The following is a 24,301-nucleotide window of genomic DNA, read 5'->3' as shown; positions in this document are numbered from 1 at the left end:
GAACGGACCTCTGTCTCTAGCTAGTAGAGCTTTTGCTCTACTGAGCACGTGCAGAATTCCCACTCAGATGTTGCCTCGTGAGTCCCCTTAGTCTTTTTTCAACTGAACACAAGCATAGACGTATGCTTCTGTTTCTCTGTTTTTTCCTGTGAAAACTTGATAACTTTTTTCTTTAAGGATGCCTTGCTGCTTCAGCAGCCTGCAAACAGCACTTATCAGTGCTATCAAAATAAAAAGTAAAATTAAGTACATTTTTACTTCACCATGTCCAGTAAGAAGAAACCCTCAGTGAATGATTTTAAGGACTTTTTTTGATAGGAGAATGACCATTACAGATGGACATAATCTTTGCTACTACTGCCTGGAACTGGACCAAGACCAGGCCAAGTTAGGTTTGTGAATGGATGTCCACACATACCCAAAGATCCAGAGCCTGTAAAATGAAGGAACTTCATAAGTCTCTCAGAAGCTACAGTCTGTTGTCCTGGAGCTCAACCTCCTCTTCCTTCCTGGGAATTGAGTTGAGTTCCCCTGTTGATGGAACAGGCTGAATCCACTGGGTTGAGTAACCAAAAATATGTCAAAGAAGAAGCGGGTTCATCCTAAGGAGCTGCCCGTACAGCTGGCACGCAAAAAGCACTGAGCACCCATCTACACATGGTCATTATATGCCATCGACACATAGTGCATGGGCACCATTGGTGCTGTCGAACCACAACACATTGGTGCCATCGATGCACTGAGCCCTGGAACATGAAATGCATCTCTCCTCAATACCTTTACTATCAGGACAGGATACTCCATTATTGATGCATAGTGCTTCAGTACTTCCAGCACAGCTATATGCTGGCTTGCATAGAATTTTGACAGTGGCAGAGGGGAGATATAGTACACTTACCTCCACCAGTTACAAGTTACCAGATACCTTATACCAATAAGATTTTTGGAACAAGGACTATGCCTGGAGACTCCAGATTCCATTTGCCTTCTGATACTTCATATCTAATCTGCCTCCATTCAAATTCTGCAGAGCTCAAAAGATGTGCAGAATTCTATTTTGGTATCAGAAGAGGATTTTTCCACAACCCACGCCAGGGCAAAGGGCAATCAGCCTCTTGAGCAGATAACATAGTTGGTGAAGGATTTTTTTACCTCTGTAGTGGCTAAGAATAAGGAGGGAGCCTTCCAACCTCTCCTTTCCAGGATATCAGATTTACTCCCGTAAGGAGTCTCAGTATCCCCGGTTCAAGTGGGTACTTCATCAGAACCCCCGTAAGATGGTTCTAGTCCACAGCATTCGCTTGTAGCAGAGTCAAGTCTGAGGATGTCCCCTAGAAGTATACCCCTCCAAGGCGACCTCTGTCACCTTCTTTTACATTGCAGTCCTAGGTCAGTGCTCCCACACCTCTATGCTCTGAAGAAGGGTTGACAGGATCCCTTCTGAACCCCTCGTGGAACCTCTAGAACACTCGTTTTTACTGGAAGACTCTTCCTGCTCCAAATTTCTAGACAAGCTAGGATAAGCACAAAGAGTGAATGTCTGTAAGGATGAAGATCCTCACACAAATTCTTCTTTTCCAAATTTTGTAAACGCTACCAGTGCCAGCAGTAAATCCAATCCATGATATCCTGTAGCAACTGTAAACCAGAATGTAGGAAACTCCTATTTCCTGTGCCCCAATAGCAAGTAAACTGGACCTCAAGTATAGAGTACAAAAATTCCCAAGCTTTGGAATAATTTATTGAAAATCAATATAGTTACCATTACTATAATGCAATTATGCCATCAATCAGTTGTGGTAGAATCAGCTCTTAAAAGAGCAAAGAAAACAAAGATATACTAGAGTATTCTGCCTGGGGAAGACCCCAGGCTAGTGAACAGTTTTGGTGAAAAGGTATTTCAAAGCTCTATGCTTAATTCATGTATTTCCACTCATCTGTTCTACATGGTTCAACACTTACACAATTTTTGAAACCCTTTCTTCCATCTGGTGAAGGCAGAATCATATACCTTCAACTGCTCTTAGATGCTGAAGAGTGTATATACCATCTTATTCGATCTGTCTATGAAGCATTCAATACCACAGCACTCACCTCCACAACATCCATCAGAACATGCTGTATGGCTTGGTTGAGGGTGAATAGTCTACATGATGATGTCCACAACAAGTTGGTGGATGTCCATGCCTGGGTGATCATCTTTTCAGAGAAAGCTTAAAGAGAGTTGCTCAAATAAAGGAACAACATGTGGTGGTCCAGTCCTTCTCCATGGGATAGGAAAAACAGTCTTCTGCAAAATGCCTTTATTATGCTTCTAAAAGACCATATGGCCAGAGATGCTCCTTTAGCAATTCCAACGATACTGCGTACGGCCTTTACTTCTACAACAGTGCCAATGTCTCTATCACATTTGACAGAATGAGCAATGTCAACCAAAAATAACATAAGTTCAGCCAAAGTCTGGACCAAGCTTTTGTCCATCTTTCAAGCTCAGCAACCATTCTCTCTAATGAGGAGGGGGGGGGGGGGTGTTGAGAATCTAGCACTACCAAATGAGTGGCGGTTGAGTCGCTCCTTGAACAGTGGACAATAGAACCGGTTCCTCTCCATTTCCATGGCCAGGGCTTCTATTCCCACTACTTTTATTCCCCAAGAAATCTGGGAGACTGAAACCTATCCTGTATTAAAGAATGCTGAACAAACATATACTCTGAAAGAAATTCAAAATGCATTCCCTCTACACAATCTTGCCCTCCCTCCGGTGGAGGGAGTAGATGTGCACTTTGTATCTAAAATATGCTTGCATTCATTTTCCCATCTATCCCTCCCACTGGCATTACCTGGGCTCTTCCAGTACTAGTACAGAGGACTCTCCTTTTGCTTCTCAGCAGTACTATGAGCCTTCACCAGAGCCTGGCTGTAGAAGCAGCACAACTGAGATAACAGGGCATCCAAGTCTTCTCTTACCTGCTTGTGAGGTGAGCTCCAAGGAAAGTGTGCTAACTTCCCTGCAAAAATCAATTCAGTGACTACATTCACTAGGATTTATATTGAATTTTGAGATGATATCTGATTCTCTCCCAGAAAATTAAATTAATTTGCGTGTGGATATTTTCTCAATAGTCAGAGAAATTGTAGTCATTCTGGACCACATGGAAGCTGTCATTCACGTAGTTCCACTAGCCTCCCTTCACATATCACTCTTTCTCTGGAGCCTTCACTCCCAGTGGGAGCCGCTAATTCAACCGCTAGTGACCAAAGTCAGCATTTTATAGGATCCCTACATCCTTCAGGAGGGATCTTTACATCTGCTTCCTCACCAAGTTACATTGGTGACAGATGCCTCCATAAAACATTGTAGGGCCTACCTGGACCCTTTTGAACTCAAGGAACATAGTCATTCCAAATCAATCCCCTATAATTAAGAGCAATCAGATACAGTCTAACAACATTCAGTTGCTTCAAACCGACAACCAAACTGCCATATTGTATATGAACAAGTAAGAGGGTGCAGGGTCATTGACTCTGTGTCAAGACGTGATAAAGATATAATAATGGGCATGCAAAAATCGGGCTGTTCTGTAAGTGACTTTTCCCAGGGATCTCCCAACACATTAGCAGAATACTTCAGTGGAGATTTTTGATCACACAAATAGTCTCTGCAGCAGGCAACTGCTGGCAGACTATTTAGTCTATAGGGATTTCCACCAATTGACCTATTGGCTTCAGAGAAAAACAGAAAACTAGTCTTGCCAGTGAGCTTAGATCAGCTCAGGATGCTTTTCTACACAAGTGTAATGCAGATCTGATGTATACTTTTTTACCAGTTTCACTGAAAGCTAGAACAATGTATAAAGTGCTCAAAGACGAGGCCTGTCTGATCCTCATAGTTACAGCATGACTCAGACAAGTTTGGTTCATTTATCTGATACATCTCTCCAGCAGTCCTCCAGTCTTTCAGCTCTGATTCATCCTTGCTAACTCAAGAAGAGGGAAGGCTATTTCATCCAAACCTTCCCTTCCTAAACTTGGTGGCTTAGATGTTGAGTGCTGAATGATTGCTAACTTTAGGACAGCCCTTTGGCCCTACCAGAGTTGATGGATAAATCAGCCGGCTAACTCTGAATATTAATATCCAACTCGATTCCTCCCCAATCCACCCATTCCCACCTCTGACTTGTCCAGCTAAAAACGTAGCCGGCTAAGCCACTTAGGGCTGGATTTTCTAATATTGCACGGCTTTCTGAATTCCATGGTAGCGGGGGGGCAGGCGGGCCTGCGAAAGCCAGCAGCGATCGCACCACCGCGTTATCGCTGCCAGCTTTCGCACCCAATAGCTACTGGTGGCGATAACGGGTCTTACCTTATCGCCGCCAACGAAGTTCCGCCGCGTCTGCCCCGATGCCGCCCTGACTCTTCCTCTTCTGGTCTCGATTCCACCCCTATCTAGTTATCACACGTGAAAAGGGACTTTTCGCATGCAAAATCGATAGAAAATGACCCCCTTAGGTAGCTTAATTGGCCCCGCTGACTGCAGCCAGATATTCAGCAGCACCACTTAGCCGGCTAAGTGATGTTTTGAATATCAGGCTCTTAGATATTTTTTTCTTTGATGTTTATCACTGTGCAGCTCAAGATGACACTGGTTCATGTCATATCCCAAATGCACATATACATTTATAGAGTGATTACAAGTATATAGCCAGAGAATACAAATTTGTAGAAAAATGCTGGTGGGAGTGACAAACAGGAAACATTCTTACTGCAGATCATATTTTAGCAAATAAGGAGGGTAATTTTCAAAACCATTTCTGTGGGTAAAACAGTACTTCACCCTCAGAAAAAGACTTTTCAATAATTGTCCACCCTGTGTATGGGTAACCTTAGGTGTGTAGTGCCACTGCGTACATGACATTACATGTAATGGAAAGAGCTGCTCCCGGGGCAGAGTTGGGAGAGGCTTGCCCTACCTTTTTTCTCAGGAAAACTGACCACACAAATTAGCAGGTGTAAATGTGTGCCAGGTAGTTTTCCTGGGATAATTGTCAAAGCCAAAATATGCACCTACTTTGTCTTTGAAAGTTGGTCCGAGTCTGCAGTAAAAAGTATCTGTGGACTTTGCACCATGCAGGCAGTTAGAAAATAACCCCTTGGTGGTTGGATCATGGTTTCCTGTAGACACAGAGTCATAAAATATTAAGCTGTGCTAGCATTCTCAGTTGGAAAATGGCCAAATCCTAAATTGAAATTTGAAGGAACCACAGAGATTTTTGTTTCCAATGTTTCTGAAATGTAGTTTTTGTATGAAGTCATTGAATGTATTCTAGAACTGAAGAAAGGGCATGCGAACAATGTACTGATTAGTATGTGGTTAAATTATTTTCTTTGTAACCTTGAAAAAATGTTTTTCTTGATATTGTTGATGTTAGAGAGGCCAAGGATTACATCAGAACCTCAGGATGTCGACGTTACCTCAGGGAATACAGTGTATTTCACTTGCAGAGCTGAAGGCAATCCCAAACCAGAAATTATTTGGCTTCGAAACAAGTAAGTTAAAAGAAAAAACAATGATACAATCCAGTGTTATTTTTATACCGATTTTCCTTAGAAGCCCAAAGTGCTTCACAACAGTAAATGAAAACAAACATAAAATGTAATTGTATTTATAAATCAAACTATATAAACTATTATGCAATTAATAAATCTAAAGTATCCTCTAAAATCATCATAACTATAATAAAATGAAAAAGCGTAAAAGGTAGAACTCAAAAGTGAAAATATAATGTAATGTGCAGAATAGCACATAAAATTAATACCTTCAAAATATGTAACATAAAAGTGTTCAATATAATTTTTTATACATTTAAAATAAATTAGTAACTTTGTAACAGCCTGCCTAATTTGAAATCAAATATGCATGCAAGTTACACCAACTTTCAAAGCAAGCTGATGTGCATTTATTTATTTCTTTGAGTATTGTTCCACCAAATCTACCCGCACATAACACCTACTGATTTGTGTATGGATTATTGTCAAGAAAATTTACACACATACTTTAAAAATCTGAAAACATGCACGTAAATGAAAACCCCTCGCCAACTCCATCCCTGGGAACATGTCCATTCAGTATAAATTTACTGTAGGCATATATGATACATACATCCATTCAGTATAAATTTACCTAGGCATATATGATACATATGTATCATATATGCCTAGGTTTGCCTACATATCGGTTGAGCGGTTTTGTACAAGGCCATTTCCATGGTTAAAGCTCTGTTTTATTATCTGAAGAAATGCCTTCGAAAATCACCTTCTAAAAGAACACACCTACAAAAAGTTAACCTAATAACATTGGGTAAGCACATAGTATACAGTGCAAAGATTATATCAATTCAAAATTACTGAAGCTCATTAAAGTATAGAAGTAAAACCATCAGAATGTATGGTCAAAGATCCAGGCTTTAACCTGTTTTTTGAAAAATTGGTTTCCACTAAAGTGGGCCAGCAGAGGAAAAAAGCTTTCTAATCGTCCTTACCAATTTCATCTCTGTCAGTAATGGAATAACTAAACATCCCTCCTTTAAAGAATGCAGCAATGTGAAGAGGGCCATGAAAATGTAATTGATTATCCAGATAAATGTTAAATACATTTAAATTTCACACAAAATTCAATTGGGAGTCAGTGGAGCTTTTTTTTTAAACTATTGTAATGTGTTCATATTACTTAGAACTGTGAAGCAGATAAGCTACTGTATTCTGGATAATTTGAAGTATTTTCAACATTTTTGTTTTGGCACACTGTAAAAAAGTGAATTACCATAATAAATTCATGAGATGATAAAAGCATGAAGAACAATTGTGAACATGAACTTTTTCCAAAAGGGATGAATGCTATGCAGTTCCTCGTTCGAAAGAAACAACTGAAATTTGGAACTCCATTGAAAAGGCGACGTTCAACACGACCCCTAAACTGCGAGCTTGCATGTTAATGGGAAGAATTTCTCCATCTAAAGAGGGGGGGATACCATCAAATCAGACTTTAGACCTGCCTAGCCATAGCACTTCCAGTTTTGGGGGTTCAAAATTCATATATCTTGTGCATCAGATAGATTTGTGTTGGCATTTGGAGTTTAAAATTTGATCTTCTGTGTCCAAAAGACAATTTTTCTATTAAGTTACTTCAATATTATTGCTGCTAAAAATCAGTAAATTTTCTTTCTGTGTAAGGTTATATTCTGAATAATAATAATAATAAAAAAAAATGTTCTTCATTATTTATACAATTGTCAGTCCATTTGCAAGAAACCATTGTAATAAGTATTGTTGAAATTTACCTGGTAGAACTTACTAGTTATGTGTCCTCTTTCAATACTTTTCCTTTGGGGAAAAAATATTTTTCTCCTTCACATTTTAATAGTTATTCCAGAATCCAACATTTTTCTAATACTTCCTTTACAAACAACAGTTTGTTACATTTTTCATAGATTTTTATTTCCTTCAATATCCTTTGCCTCATTGTCCCTAAAATATGAAATCGGATACCTCTGCCGTTTCCCTTGGAAATTTGTTATTCTTCATACCCGGATCAGTCCAGACTCCTGGGATTATGCCTCCCTTCCAGCAGTTCCTCAGTATTTCTCTGTCTCCAGCAGATGGATAGAGGTGCGATCCCTGCAGTCTGGAAAAAAAAAAAGAAAGATCTTAAATTCTATTCAGCTATCCTCCCAGGAGGTTGTGTGGCCCTGGTGGGGCTATCCCTCCTGGTGTTGAGAGAAACGAGCAGGAGGTTGGGAATTCTGGTCCTTCTCGGTCGGTCGCTGCTGGTGGGGTGGGGGGGGATGGGGGGGGAGGGTTATAACTGGTGGGGCCAGCTCTGAAGCAACATTTCTTTTGAGGAAGTCTTGCTGTCTTCCTCAGTTGTGAGTAAAGTTACAAAAAAAAAAAAAAATCTGGTTTCTTTTTGGAAAAAAACCCAAAAACAAGAAAGAGGAGGAAAGAGTTGAGCAGTGGCCCAGGAAGCTCAGGAGTTGTTTCTTTGGGTGGAACAGCATCTAGCTATGCTAGCGGCATCTCACATTTCCAGAGAGGACAATATAAAAGCAGACTTTCTCATCCGCCAGAAGCTGGATCTTGGAGTGGAAGCTGTCGGAGGAGGCAATGGCTCTGATTTGTCGCCAGTGGGGTGCTCCCTAGCTGGACTTGATGACGTCGTGGAAGAATGTCAAAGCGCCCCTGTTATTCAGTGGCAGAAGAGAACATGGAGGGAGGGAGTAGATGCTCTTCCTTGGCCACGAGGGATTCTTCTTTACATGTTCCCTCCATAGGCTCTGGTAGGAAAATGAATAAGATGAATAGAAAATCACCCCGGCAGAGTGGCCAATGCGCCCATGGTTCGCGGACCTGACCAACATGGCAGTGGACGGTGCACTGAGACCTGCTCATTTACCAAAACTTCTTCGGCAGGGTCCAATATTTTCAGAGAGGGTGGATCGCTTTTGTCTCTCGGCTTGGCTTTTGAGAGAGAGTGGATATCCAGAGGATGTCATTTCCACCCTGTTGCAGGCTAGAAAAACTTCCACTTCTTTATCATATATGTAAAGATCTGGAAGGTCTTTGAGTCCTAGTGCACAGGTCAAGGAATACTCTGAACTCAGGCCTCAATAGCTCTCATCCTGGCATTTTTGCAAAAAGGTTTGGTAAAAGGCTTGGCCTTTAGCTGTCTTAAGGTTCAGGTTGCGGCCTTGGGCTGCCTGCGAGGCAAGGTGCATGGACGGTCATTTACTACTCACCCAGATGTGGTTCATTTCCTTCGGGAGCAATGCATTTGTCGCATCCTGTGTGGCAGATATGTCCCTCTTGGAACCTCAGTTTAGTTCTTAGAGGGTTGTGTGTGGCTCCTTTTGAACTTTTAAGAAGGGCAATGATAAAGAATCTTACTTTGAAAGTGGTGTTTCTGGTAGCTATTTGTTTTGCCTGGAGAATCTGAGCTTCAAGCATTGTCATGCAGAGAACCTTCTCTGGGGATCTCAGATTCTGGGATATATTTGGGAGAAAGGAAGGCAACATTCTCAAAGGTTGTGTCAGCATTTCATTTGAACCAGACTATGGAACTTCCAGCCTTTCCAGGTTTGGACACATCAGCTCCGCAAGTTAAAGCCCTACGATGTTTGGATATGAAGCGGGCTTTGTTGCACTACCTCAAAGTGACCAATAACTTCATGGTGTCTGACCATCTTTGTGCTTTGGAGTGGTCCTACGAAGGGTCAGAAGGCTTCAAAGTCCCCGATAGCAAGATGATTGAAAGAGGCAATAAGCTTGGCTTATATCTGTAAGGGGTGTCCGGTTCCGGAGGGTTTGAGGGCGTACTCAGTTCAGTCTCAGGCGACTTCTTGGGCTGAGTGTCAGTTGGTATCGCCACAAGAAATTTGTCAGGCGACTATTTGGATGTCATTGCACACTTTTGCCAGACATTATCGGCTGGATGTCTAAGCCCCAGAGACCATGGGCTTTGGTGAGAGTGTTGTTCGAGCGGGACTCTCGCATTCCCACCCTAATTAAGGAAGCTTGGGTACACCCAAGAGTCTGGACTGATCCAAGTATGAACAGGAAAGGAAAATTGGTTCTTACCTGCTAATTTTTGTTCCTGGAATACCACGGATGTCCAGAGTCCTACCCTGTGTGGGAGAGAGTCTGTTCGTATTTCTGACTTGATTCTGGTTTCTTTAGTATGCAGTGCTGCTTAAGATTTCAGGTTGGTTTTGGTTTGGAGTTTGAGTGTACAGTTTTTTGTTGGGGTTTAACCTCTTTTCTTCTTGTTCATTTATGGAAAGTCATTTGAATTTAGGTTGTTAAAGGAATATTCTTAGCTTGGGTACAGGTCAATACTGACCGATTTGCAGGTGGCACACTGGGTTATATGCCAGTGTCAGTGAAAATCTCTGTCTCCATCTGTTGGAAGGAAGGCATAAACCCAGGAGTCTGGACTGATCCGTGGTATTCCAGGAATGAAAATTAGCAGGTAGAACCAATTTTCCTTTATCTTTTTTTCTGGGAAAAAAAATAGTCAAAGCTTGGCTATTGCCAGGCCTTCCCCTAGATTTCACAGTACCTGCCTACCTAAACCATCTTTTTTTTTATTTGTAATCTATTTTTATTGGCAGAACCCAAAGAATAAACATGATAATACAAAAACACAACTATCATATTCAATACATGATATTACCTAAACCATCTTGACCATGATTCCCACAAAGTTAGCCTACTTAGAGGCTGTTTCTACCTAGCTAATTCCTAATATTTCTCATACCTGATACATAACTTACTTCTGAGTTATATTTAAGCATATTTTATGCCAATTTACCAATTTATTTCAACTTCTCTATTACTACCCAACACAGCCCTCTCCTATTTATATGTATTATTTCTCCAAGGACAAGCAGGAGTGATGTCATCTGTTGGAGCCTGATGTGGGAAGATTACTTAAGTTTAGAAGCTTTTAACATGCTTACTAGGGAATGTGCAGCTTGATCCATGTCATTGTGTGCAAAGAGCACTTTCACTCTATTTTTTCACACAACCCTTCAGTTGAGGTTTATCTGGCGCTGATTGTTCAAATTGAGAGAGTTTTCCTGAGGTGCAGAAGCTGTCCTTGCAGGGCCTTACGGCCCTCTTCTCCACCTTCTTAGCCTTTCTAGGTAGGTTTTTCATTTGTTTTAGAATGATTGCTTTATATTTTGGTGGGTGTTGTGTATCATCATCAGTGCATCAAGAGGCATTGGTCCTGATATTATTTTTTTTAATACTATTACTGATCACTTCCATAGCACTACTCGAAGTATACAGTGCTGTACAAAAACACGCGAGACAGTCCTTTCTTAATAGAGCTTTCAGTATAATCAAGAGAAATATACAGAACAAAATAAACTTTGAAAATTTCATTTATTAAGAAAATGGTTAAAATCAATAAGGCTATAATCGGGAATTAAGCTTTAATAGTCTCAAAATGGTGTGTTTTACATTGGGCTTGAATAAGGCAGGAGGGGAGCATGATGCAACAGCTCAGGAAGATTCTTCCAAGCAAATGGTGCAGTCTGATGGAAACCACAGAATTGGAGTTGACGATAGAGGAGAAAGACATATGTAGGAGTGACTTGCCTAATGAGCTGAGTTCGAAAAGGGGTGTAGGGAGAGCGGCAAGAGTGAGGAGCTGCAGAGTTTGAAGGCTGTGGTTGGTAAGAGGAGCTTGAACTGTATGTTGAAAATGAGAGGGAGACAATGTGACAATTTAAGAAGAGGTGTAGTGACTTTGAAAGAGACGTTGCACAACAATAAGGATACACTGTATTTGGAGACAGTGAGGACAGGTTGCAGCAGTCTAAGCAAGAGGTGTTCAGAAGTAGTATGTTCAGAAAGGAAGGGACAGATGTTGATATAAAGAAACAACACATCTTAGCAGTGTGTTGGATATGTGTAGAAAGGAGTCAAAGATGACCCAAAGGTTGCAGGCTGAGAGGATTAGAAGGATGGTAGTGTTATTCACATAAATAGAGAAAGGAAGAAGAGGGGAAATAAGCTTGGGAGGCTAAGATAAGGAGTTCTATTTTGGCCATATTGAGTTTAAGGTGTTGGTGGTAGATTCAGGCAGCAATGTCAGACAAGCAAGCTGAGATTTGGGACTGAATTTCAAATTACATTTGTGGTGTAGAGAAGTAAATCTGGAAATCATTTGCATAAAGTTGGTATTGAAAACCATGGGAGGAGATCAGAGCATCATGGGAACTGGTATATAGAAAGAAGAGAAAAGGGCTCAGGACAGAGCTTTGGGGCACACCAGTTGATAGTGGGATGGCAGTAGAGGAGGAGGATCCACTAGAGAACATACAAAAAGTGTGATGGAAGAGGTAAGACGAGAACCAAGACAGCGCAGAGTCCCAAAATCCAAGTAAAGACAGAATATCAAGGAGAAGATAGTGATGACAGTGTCAAATGCAGCTGATAGGTCAAGAAGGATAAGGACTTAGTAAAGGCTTTAGTTTTATCCATGAATAGATCACTGGAGACTATGGCAGGACTGTTTCTGTGGAATATAGAGGGCAAAAACCAGACGTGAGTAGATCAAGAATTGTTTGAGATGAAAGAACATCAAGACAAGCGATGAACAACACAGTCTAGTAATTTGGATGCAAAAGGGAGGAGGGGAGAGAAGGTGATGGTTAGCAGGCAGGTAGGGTCCAGTGCCTGGGTTTTTGAAAAGTAGTGTGGTAACAGCATGTTTGAAGATGGCGGGCAGAGTTGCAATTGAAAGTGATAGATACGAGGATGTGGGAAATGGAAGAAATAACTGCAGGGGAAATAAAACAGAGGAGTTGGGTGGGAAGGGGTCAAAGGAACAAATTGTGAGTTTGGAGGAAAGCAGGGCAGTTTCCTCCATTGTGATTTCAAAGAAACATGAAGGCAGAAAAAGACCGAATTGCCTAGCTATTCTGGAGGGCTTAATTTGTGGGGGAACTACCTGGAACACATTTCCACCACTTCTTTTCAGATTTAAGAGTGTTCTGCTCAGCTCCTCTTCTTCAGGCAGCCTGCAGGGAAGAGGAAGGGGACAAATTGAGACTGGAGCAGGCAGAGCAGAGAACAGTCACTCTACTCCCTAATCCAATCCTTTCCCTCCTATTTCCCCTTCCCTTCTCTTCTACAGGGAACAGGAGAAGGGGTAATACTGAAGCTGATGCTGCAGAGAAAAAATAGAAACAAAAAGGGGCTGAATTAGCAATAGTTTGAAACTTATGTGTAATAATGCCAGCAGTCGAGGCTTTAACACTGGCCTTGGCAAGCACTACAGCTCACAAGTTTCAGACTTCTGCTAATTCGTCCTGTTTTTGTGTTTGTTACTCGGGGCTTAATTTCTGGTGGAACAACCCATTCTGCCACCTTTTTTCCAGGATACAAGGAGACAGATTAGAGCTGATACAAATCAGTTCCAGCACCCCTATAGAAATGGAACAGAGCTGAAGCTGTAAATCAGTTCCAGCTCCCTGCAGAAATGGAGCAGAGCCAGTGATGAAAGGATCATTTCTGGAGCCCCAGAGAAAGCAGATCAGAGTGTTGTTTCTGCTTACCGCAAAAAAAGAGCAGCCACTTGACCTTGACTTTTGGGCAGTTTTCTGGCACGAAAGGCTGGGCATGAAAGGGGATGGGAAAGGATGAAGAGACAGGAGGTAAATGTCTGTCATACCCACTGCTTCTGCTGCTACTGGATGTGTTCATATATATGAGTGTGTCTGTGTGTAGGAAAGAGTTCGTATCAGGCGTCTCTCCCTCACACACAGGTCAATCCTGTAAAGTGCGTCCGCTTTTTCCCCGTTCCTAACCCGCTTTCTACTCACTTTCTGGCCGCATTAGCCCTTCCTGCGATCCCCAATCCCCTTTAACCTACTCTTACCGCGTCCTTAAATCCCCGGGCAACCCCTTCCGCACGCGGCATGTATATTGCATGTAAACAATCGAATTAGCTATTCCCTACCATCCAGTAACGCGCGCCCCGACTATCGCTTTTTTACCCTGCCGTTTTGCTGCACGTGTAACCTGCTAACTTACCGCCTACCCTTACCCCTGCGTTAGAGGCAGGGGTAAGGGTTGGCGGCAAACTTTCCCCCAGTCCCCGCTCACCTGCCCTGGCCGCGTCCATGGGTGCTGGTCTCCGGGGCAGCCCCAGTCCTCTCCCCTCCTCCCGAAGCAACAAAAGCGAAAAAAATCGAAAAAAAAAAAAATCGAAAAAAGTTGCAAGAGAGAGAGGGGAGAGAGGACGGGCAATCCTACGCTCGGGACTGCCAGTCCCCTCTCCCCTCCTCCCGAGGCAAGGCGCGGAAAGCAGCCTTGCTCCGGGAGAAGGGAGAGAGAGGATTGGCAGTACACTGCACGGGAAGAGCACCAGAATCTGCTGATCCCTCCCTGCCCATGTGGCTTCCCAGCTCCAACCAATAGCATCAAAGCGAGTCAGTACTCCGAGTCGGACGGAGGCAGGAGCTAGAAAATGCAGGCAGCTGCCCAGACTACCAAGCGACGAAGCGACTTACTTTTTTTGCATCCCCCCTCCGGAGACGGACATCGGCGAGGACGACCGCGGCTCCCTGCCTCCAGCTGCCCGCGAAGATGGACGCCTGCACGGGCGAAAGCGGCCCCTGTTCGTGCAATTGGGCCGCTCAAGGCGTGACGTCGCGACGTTTGGCGTCACGGCATGTGACGTCATGCCTTGGGCGGCCCAATTGCACGAACAGGGGCCGCTTTCGCCCGTGCAGGCGTCCATCTTCGCGGGCAGCTGCGGTCGTCCTCGCCGATGTCCGTCTCCGGAGGGGGGCTGCAAAAAAAGTAAGTCGCTTCGTCGCTTGGTAGTCTGGGCAGCTGCCTGCATTTTCTAGCTCCTGCCTCCGTCCGACTCGGAGTACTGACTCGCTTTGATGCTATTGGTTGGAGCTGGGAAGCCACATGGGCAGGGAGGGATCTGCAGATTCTGGTGCTCTTCCCGTGCAGTGTACTGCCAATCCTCTCTCCCCCTTCTCCCGGAGCAAGGCTGCTTTTCACGCCTTGCCTCGGGAGGAGGGGAGAGGGGATTGGCAGTCCCGAGCGTAGGATTGCCCGTCCCCTCTCTCCCCTCTCTCTTGCAACTTTTTTTTTTTTTTCGATTTTGTTGCTTCAGGAGGAGGGGAGAGAGGGCTGACAATCCCGAGCGTCGGAGAACTGTCCACTTCCTGGTACCTGTCATTTCAAATGTCATTTGAAATGACATTTGAAATGACAGATACCAGCGTGTCCGTGAAGCATTAGGCCCGCGCACCCAGGTTTCTTTATAGGCGCTGTATAGTGCTCTATACAGTAAAACAGGTTGCGCGGGCCTAACGCTTCACAGACGCTTCTTAGACGCAGCTTGCATTTGCAAGCTATTTACATACAGGATCGAGTGGTAGGTGAGCTGGACTGTGCGTGCGGCAACCGCGGGTGCGCCGGGCACTAACGCAGCTCTTCCTAATGCTCGTTACTGGATTGACCTGACAGATCACACCTGGCTCCGGCCCCAGCCTCGTTCCATCCCACATCAGTTCCCCACCCATTCCACAGTTCCACTTCCTTTTGTCCTTTTGGTCCACACCTTCCTACCAGCTCTGCAGATCCCCCTGGCATCATGTACCCAGGCAGGGGGCTGGGTCCCATCAACAGATGGGACCCAGCCCCCTGCCTGCTGTGCCATTGAAAGGTGCTTGCGCATATGTTAGACACATGGTAACGGACACAAAAAAAGGTCGAAATTTGCACAGATTTGAAACTTGTGAGCAATATTAACAATCGTCGAGGCTTCAACCCTTGCGCACATCTTTCACAAACATTCATGATTCAATCGTCTTTAAAAAAAACAAAAAAAAACAAAACTCTTCCAAAATGGTGAGTATAACAAAGCACATTTACTTAGTTCAAGACTGGATCAAAAATGGCTGGCTAGCAGGCAGGCTGAAACTTAAGGAGTTGCCTTTGATATTTAAATATCAATAGGTGCAATTTTTGTGGGGAGGGCATTTAGGGGGACTGGTAGAAAAGCATGATTTTAAAAATAGCAGAAATACAGTCAATCCCAAAAAATACAAAAATCATACATTTCCACAATCCTCGTCCTCTCAGTATATAAATTTCAAAATGTCAAGGCTTTTAGGCTGTTCAAGTTAATTAAAAGTATACTCGCAGCCAAGTGATGATCTCAGCCACCGAGGGAGATCCATTTCCTTAGATCTGTAATGAAAAGTATTCTTGGTAAATATGCAAATTCTGCTTAACTATAATTCTACAGTGCATGTGGGCCTATTGGACACATGGCAACAGACACAAAAAAGGATTGAATTAACACAAGTGCCACTGTCAGCTTGTGTAGCGGATTGCTCGAAAGTGCACATGCACCATCTGCCCAACACCAACAAACCCCAAGTGCACACGTGACTACTTTTTATTAATTGCTAGATCCTGCCAACAGGCTAGAAACAAGATTCCATATTCAGTGTGTTTGTCCAACTAGTTTGGCATTTTGCAAAACAAACAGTAGGATTTAAAAATCCTGACAATCTAACACCTCTGAAAAAGCCAGAAAACTTGCTTTCTGGCTAAAAACATATCCCATAATGTCCAGAGTGATTCAAGAGTGTCCCGGGACAGATATTCAGTGTTATCTGGCTAAAAGAGTCCTTTACTATGGTGCTATATATCAGTGGTTCTCAACCTTTTTTCCATCATCACATACCTGTCAGTAGCTCATGTGCTTACTGCATCTGTGAGAAATCCGCGACCAATATGCATATTTAGCACACAATTTTTTGATATAGACACTCATGCATTTCACTATCAACCTCAGAAAGTTCTGATCTCTTCTGGAGTTTATACAGAACAGAGTTAGGAAATTTCCCTTCAACTCACCTTACAGAAAATATATATTCAAATTCTGATATCCTCTCAGTAATAGTACTTCAAAATCACTTCCCAGCCAGCCATAAGAACATAACATAGCTTGTACGTTAAACTGTGTGCTGAATTTTTTTTTTAGCAGAATCCTTTTATTAAGAAGATATGCAGCTCATAGAACAATAGCATACAAATACAAGGCAAAACCAGAGATAGCGAGTAGTCATTGAGAAAATTGAAACAACCATCATGTCCTCCCCTACTGCTCTGTCATAATTACCAGCATGCAATCTTCATTTTTAAACCAATGAAAGAACCCCCATTCATCCACTGACTCACTCACAGACAGCCCAACACTTCCAGCCATTCATCATCCATCTAACTTTCAATCCACACATCCTATGTATTCCCCAGCCGTCCCCGTCCCAAGGAGACCAACCACTCTGTACACAGCATATGAACAGATATACATGGAGATACAAAGAGAACCGTGGCCCTCACTGAAAACCCCAAATGCTTCCTTCCCCCAACTCAGGAAAATGGGAATTTGTGGCAAAAGCCCAGAGTGCCGGCCCACTCTCACTACAGCCAGTTCATCCGGTATCCGGCCGCCACCAGGCTGGTTTGTATATCCGCAGGTAAAAGCTGGTAGCAACGGGACCAACTCTCACAGTATCTCTTATCAGGTTTCGTGCAACTCTTGACACTGTCCATCCACTCCAGCTGCATAAGAGCTGCCACCCAACAATACCAGGCAGTCACTTGAGGTACCGCAAGAGGGTCACTCCAGCCCGACAGAATCTCTCTGCACGCTAAAAGAATAGCAAGTCTTCTGAAATGATCATGGGAAACAAAGCAGGTTGGTAAGGACCCTTTCAGCCCCGCTATAAGAAGTCTACCTGATTTCGGGAGCTGCCTGTTAATACATTTCTCGAGGAACTCCAAGACGGTAGGCCAGAAGGACTCAAGGCTGGAGCAGGCGAAAAGCCGATGAAACATGGTACCTGGCTCTTGCGTGCATTTAATACATAGCGGTGAGGGCAGACGGCCCATTTTGAATCGACACACATCATCGCAGAAAGTATGATGAAGGATTCTGAACTGCAATTCACGCAGTCACAAATCTGGATTGTGACAGTGCAAAGTCTTAAAACAGAATTGTATATAGGACTTAGTGACTGGCTCTGTCCATACCGCCAACCAGTAAGCAGTGAGCGTGTCCAAGGACTCTGTTGTAGCATATTGCTTGCTCAAGGTGCACCATCCCTTAATAGAGTTGCGAGAGTATGCGGTGTCAAATATGTTTTTGGTAAAGGAGGACTCTCGCTGGAATCTCTCTCGTGTCCAGTGAAAGGAGTGGAGGTAATGTCGCATCTGCAGATACGCAAAAAAAGTGTTTCGACAGTATGTGGTTTGTGCGAGCCATGGAGGTGAACTCTCTGACCACTGGGCTGTCTTCTTCATTGAGGTGGAAAATAAATGGCAGACCATTATGGGCCCAAGCTTCAAATATGGCACTACTATTGAGTCCAGGTGAAAAGTCTATTTCCCACTAGTGGCAGCAATAAGGAGTAGGAGCCCACCATGTTGCATTGTCGCCGCAGCCACTACCAAGCCCGCCAGCAAGGTCGAAGGAACACTTTTGGGGTGTCCACGGTCTGAATCGTCTGCTGACTGGCTTGCAGAAGATATAAAGGAGACCATGGAGCAGACATATTAGTAAGCAAACCCCGCTGACAATAAGAGTAAGAATCTAAAAGCCATTCTCCCACAAAACATATCTGGCAGGCAACATTATATCTCCGAAAGTCTGGGAGGCCAAGTTCTCGCCCTTCCTTAGAGCACATCAGAACCTGGTACTTAATACGTGCTCTCTTACCAGCCCATATAAAGCTATGGAAAATGGATTGTAGCCGATGTAAATTGGCAGTAGATAGCCAAATAAGGAGCATATGCAGCTTATATAAAAGCTTAGGAACAATCACCATTTTATTAGGGCACATCGCCCAAAGTATGTCAGGGGTAGAGGGGGCCAGGCCAGCAGCTAGGCTCCGATATTCGTGATTGTTTCCCGTATATTCATATCAGAAAGGGTGGTGAGATCTCTAGGAATCCATACCCCCAAATATTTTAGTTTCCCAGAGGCCCATAGAAAGGGGAAAGCTCTGGGCCAAGTTGCTTGCAGTTGCGGGTTTAAGGATAATGCCTCGGACTTAGAGAAATTGATCTGTAAGCCCGCTTCTGTTGAAATTGTGAGAAAATCGAAACTGTGATGGGGATGCTCACCCAGGGGCGACCCACAAACAAAAGAATATCATCAGACATCGCCACTTTCAACACATGATTATCAATGCTTAGGCTCCAGAACTCGTTATCAATTCGAAGTATGGCAGCTAAAGGCTCGATTGCTAAGACAAATAATAGGGGAGAGAGAAGGCATCCCTGATGCACCCCACAGTGCAGGGAAAAGAGCGAGGACAAAGCACCATTGATTAGCAGTCGAGCACTAGGGTTCACATAATGCACTTGTAGCCAATGCATAATTTCTCCTTCAAACCCATAGCACTGGAGCGCCCAAAACAAATAATCCCAAGACAGAGAATCAAACGCTTTTTCTGCATCTAGACTTAGCTATCATCCCCAGGCTGAGGCGCTGATTCTAAGGGCCAGTATCAGTCGCCTTACATTCTGTACCCTTTGCTGTCCTTTAACAAAGCCCATCTGGTCAGAGTGTATTAGCTCGGGAAGGATAGCATTGAGACCGGCGGCCAAGACAGACGCTAAAATTTTAATATCAACATTAATAAGCGAGATCGGCTGATAACCCACATCATAGGGATCCTTTCCTGGTTTAGGGATTAGGACGATCATAGATAGATTGTCTGCCTCTGGTATGTTTGTGAATAAGAAGATTATTGTAATAACATGTTAAAGTCATTAGCAGGGAAAACTTTAATACCTTATGAAAGTCATTGCTTAAACTGTCTTGTCTGGCCGCTTTGCTAATCTTCAACTTTTGTATAACAGCATAGATTTTGCTATCTCTAATGGGGTTATTTAGCAGCTCCAGTCTTTCTCGAATTATCTTTGGCCAGGGAAAGTCTCGAAAGAAAACCTCAGAGGCTTCAGTGTTCCTGGGTTTTGCACTGTATAGAGATTGGTAATAGTGCAAAAAACTAGAGGTAATATCTTCTATGGCAGTTTTGCAGCCACCGTCTTTACCTCGAACTCCAGCAATAATGTGGATAAGTGTAAGGTGATGCATATAGGGAAAAATAACCCATGCTATAATTACACAATGTTGGGTTCCATATTAGGTGCTACAACCCAAGAAAGAGATCTAGGTGTCATAGTGGATAACACATTGAAATCGTCGGTACAGTGTGCTGCGGCAGTTAAAAAAGCAAACAGAATGTTGGGAATTATTAGAAAGGGAATGGTGAATAAAACGGAAAATGTCATAATGCCTCTGTATCGCTCCATGGTGAGACCGCACCTTGAATACTGTGTACAATTCTGGTCGCCGCATCTCAAAAAAGATATAATTGCGATGGAGAAGGTACAGAGAAGGGCTACCAAAATGATAAGGGGAATGGAACAACTCCCCTATGAGGAAAGACTAAAGAGGTTAGGACTTTTCAGCTTGGAGAAGAGACGACTGAGGGGGGGATATGATAGAGGTGTTTAAAATCATGAGAGGTCTAGAACGGGTAGATGTGAATCGGTTATTTACTCTTTCGGATAGTAGAAAGACTAGGGGGCACTCCATGAAGTTAGCATGGGGCACATTTAAAACTAATCGGAGAAAGTTCTTTTTTACTCAACGCACAATTAAACTCTGGAATTTGTTGCCAGAAGATGTGGTTAGTGCAGTTAGTATAGCTGTGTTTAAAAAAGGATTGGATAAGTTCTTGGAGGAGAAGCCCATTACCTGCTATTAAGTTCACTTAGAGAATAGCCACTGCCATTAGCAATGGTAACATGGAATAGACTTAGTTTTTGGGTACTTGCCAGGTTCTTATGGCCTGGATTGGCCACTGTTGGAAACGGGATGCTGGGCTTGATGGACCCTTGGTCTGACCCAGTATGGCATTTTCTTATGTTCTTATGTTCTTAATTGATTTTGGGCCCCTAGTTCGAACCAGATTGGCCAATAATTTACTAGGCTTGTTGCCATGTTTATAAAGCTGATATTTATAGTTCCGCAGAGATTTAGAGGCCCGCTGAAATAATAGGGCATTGAGAGCCAATCGTATATTTTCTACCTCTTGTTTATTTGGAGCAGACATAACAGATATATGTCTTAACAGCTGACCTGAAAGCAGCCCAGTTAAGTGCAAAATTTCCTCATTGCGTTTTCTATTTCGTTTAGCTACATAAGCAATGATTTGACCACTCATCACCACCTTCCCTGAGGCCTAGAAAATATCTGGGGTCATATGGGGAGTAGCATTGAGTCGGGCATAGTTTTTCCAACTCATCTGCAAATAGGTCTGAAAGGATTTGTCTAAAATTAGATCTGGGGGCATACGCCAGGAGAAAGCTGGCCTTTGAGGTTTTCCTATCTCCAGGCTGACTGAGCGTGATCCAATAGTGATATTATTCTTATGGTCACCTCTTTTGTTCTACAAAACAAGGATTCAGAAAGTAAAAAATAATCAAGTCTTGAGTAAGATAAGTGGGGTTGGGAGAAAAATGTGAAGTCTTGTTCCCTGGGATGTAGGGTCCGCCATATATCTAGCAAACCCAGCCCTGCACTGACAAAATGCACTCCCATAAGGTAATCTCTATTTCCTTGTAAACGAGGGGGCTTACAGTCCAATTGTTTATCCATAACCGTATTAAAGTCCCCGCCCACTACCAGGGCATGGTCAGACAATTTAGCCAGGATGGCTATAATGTGGGTGAAAAATTAGTGCGAGTAGGAGTTCGGGGCATAAACATTGCAAAAAGCTACTCTCTGCTGCTGGAGCAAGCCAGTAACAACAAGATAACGCCCCTCCGGATCCTTCCACATCTGGTCTAGGTCTGCTATTTGCCTGCCTCGGGGGGCCCACCCTATGGACTCATTCACAGCGTAAGCAGTCAGGAGCCAGCACCAGACCTAGTTTATCAGGGAGCCATGTCTCCACAAAGGAATACAGATAACAGGGTAAGGACTCTGGGAGGCCTATGATTTTAATATTATTTCTCCTTTTTCTGTTCTCCTGGTCTTCCAGCCTGGCTAGAAAATTGGCTTGCTGGATGTTTGCACTTGCCTTTCTGTGGAGCTCAGCCTGTCTTCCTGATCAGAAATTGTTACAAACCAGGAGGTGGACCCTTAGTCCGAGGTAAGGTTAATGCTACCAAAGAGAGAATCAACCCTCTCTGGTCCCTACCGTCAGAGGGCAAGGCTTGAAGATACAATAGTAGACTGACGACTTTGCCCTGGAAGCTCGTGGTTCCCCCAGGAGGAGCCCGTAGGAACCCGGCCGCTGGGACTTAGGAGACTCACCAAAGACTGAAGATAGGTCCGGACGCAGGCGCCTCCTGCAGATCGTGGATTCCGGATGGCTGGCGCCTCCAGCAGGAGCGTGAGTCGAAGAATAGTCAAGCCAGTTCCAGGGTCGAAGTCCAAAGAAGGGGTCATAAGCCGGTCAAGAAGCAAGACAGGAGAATGGTCCGAAGCCAGTCCAGGAGCTAATCAGGAGAGAGATCCGAAGCCAGTCCAGGGTCAAACCAAGAAATCACTGCAGCCAAGTCTGAAGGTCAAAAGCCAAGGAAGCAGTCCACTCGGAAGCAGGAACAGAATGGAGACCGGAACCAGGATCACGGAGCACAGGAGCCTCAATACCAAGGCAAGGTCTGAGATTCAGACCTTGCCTTAAATACTAAAAGGTGAGGGAGGAGTCCCGGGAGGGAGCCACAACAACTTCCTGTCGTGGCCCCTTTAAATCTTTTCTTCAACCGTGTGCACAGCCCTAGCTTCCCTGGTGGGGGCGGAGTCTTCAGGCCATGCAGGACCATGTGGCCGGCCTCAGCAGCAGCCATGGCTGCGAGAAGAACGCCGGGGAATGCTGCCTGCACTAGCAGGAGTCTCAGACCGGACCAGACGCCGCGGGTGAGCATTAGGACCGGACCGCTGCAGCTGGCGGCCATGATGGTCGACCCCGGTTGCGGGCTGCCGCGGCCGGCGGTCATAACAGAAATAGGCTATTCTGCCATCTCAGTCCTCCAGGCTTGACTCTCCACAGTAGATTTAATGTTCTCCATAGATGCCTGTATTTTCAAGAGCCTCTCATCAAGCACTGCAGAAACACTGGCAGAAATCTGAAGGAGAGCCTCCACTGAAATCGCTGCGAGCTGCTTACTGCCACTGGCCTCGGTGGCCATCTTGGCCATGTTGCTGCGGGTCCCAGGAAGGCCACGCAAGGATCGATGGTGCATATCGCGCCTTCCACCCATCAAAATTGCACAAAAAGCTGGCGATTTTACAGCCCTCCATGCAAGGATGTCAGGGACTCTGTCTGGGACTTCAAGGGGTTGGTCGGGCCGGTGATGTCACCCGATTGAAGGAGGGTTGGGCCTGGAGCTAGCAGATCAGGCTTCCGACTTCAGTGATGTATCCGGAAGTCCCGCCTGTGCACTGAATTTAAGTTTTTGTATTGCCCCCCACTCCCCCCTTGCATTCCAGCAGAAAACTGCTGTCTCTCCAGGCAATTCTCTCTTTCTAAGCAGCTTACTCATGGAAGAAATAAGCCCCTTAACTTCTGCTGATAGCAGCTTCACCAAGTGCAGTATGTATGTATGTATGTATTTATTTATTTAACATTTTTTATATACCGAACATTTGTGTTAACCTTATGTCAGTTTGCAATAGGAAAGAGGACAAACCATTATTCTTTGTCCAGTAAAACAAGTTAAGTAATAACGTAAAATAAAAATAGAGATAAAAAACAAAATAAAAAATATAAATGATGTTAACATTAGGAAAATTAAGAAAAATTGCCCTTTAAAGTTACTAAATAAAATAAAATTTTAATCAAATCAATTATATGCTATAAAATTACAAAATAATAAAATACAATTATTAAATTCAAAAAACACGATACACATTAATTAAAAAAGCTCTTTATCATGCAATTAATAGTGATGGGAGAGTCAATAAAACTTAGGATTATCCTGACTGGGTGTAGGCCTGTTCACAGCCATGTTTTCAACATTTTCTTGAATGACTGTATGTTTGCTTCTTGTCGAATGTCAAGTGGAAGAGAGTTGCAAAGTTTTGGCCCTGCTAGCGAAAGGGCCCTTTCCCTGACTGCATTTAAATGGGCTGACTTCGGTGATGGGATGGAAAGTAGTGCCTTGCCGAGAGATCTTAAATTGCGTGAAGGAGTGTGTATATGAAGAGATGCATTTAACCAATCTGTGTTCTCACCGTATACTGTTTTTTGGATTAAGGTCAGACATTTGTACTGGATTTGGGCATGGATTGGTAACCAATGAAGGTCCATCAATATAGGAGTGATGTGGTCGAATTTCCTAGAATTAGTTAGTAGACGTGCAGCTGCATTTTGTAAGAGTTGCATAGGACGGATTGATGCTGAAGGCAGGTCCAAAAGGAGGGCATTACAGTAGTCGAGTCTGGACAACAAAAAGGGCTTGGAGTACTGTCTGAAAGTCTCTACTACGGAGCAAGGGTTTTAATTTCTTCAATATTTGGAATTTATAAAATCCGTCTGACTGTTGCTTTTATAAATGCCTTCAGGTTAAGTTTGCTGTCCAAAATACAGCCAAGATTCCTTGCTTCCTGACTAATTTAATAGGAGGGAAGGCACAGGCTAATGTTCATTGAGATTTTTTCTGTGATTTTATTACTTAT

The 24,301-nt window shown here is 43.7% G+C and overlaps 1 protein-coding gene across 3 annotated transcripts in view; it reads left to right on the top strand.

Annotated features, from left to right (window-relative positions):
• Nucleotides 1-24,301, top strand: part of PXDN (peroxidasin) — a 275,495-nt gene that overhangs the window by 126,568 nt on the left and 124,626 nt on the right. For all 3 annotated transcript variants that reach the window (XM_029595788.1, XM_029595787.1, XM_029595789.1), the window contains exon 8: nucleotides 5,430-5,547. In XM_029595788.1, coding sequence (XP_029451648.1) covers nucleotides 5,430-5,547 — 118 coding nt within the window. The remainder of the gene's footprint in view (nucleotides 1-5,429; nucleotides 5,548-24,301) is intronic.

This window comes from Rhinatrema bivittatum, chromosome 3 (genome assembly GCF_901001135.1).
Source record: "Rhinatrema bivittatum chromosome 3, aRhiBiv1.1, whole genome shotgun sequence".
NCBI lineage: Eukaryota > Metazoa > Chordata > Amphibia > Gymnophiona > Rhinatrematidae > Rhinatrema > Rhinatrema bivittatum.
The sequence above is the reverse complement of the archived record's forward strand: the minus strand, read 5'-3'. Positions and strand labels throughout refer to the sequence as shown.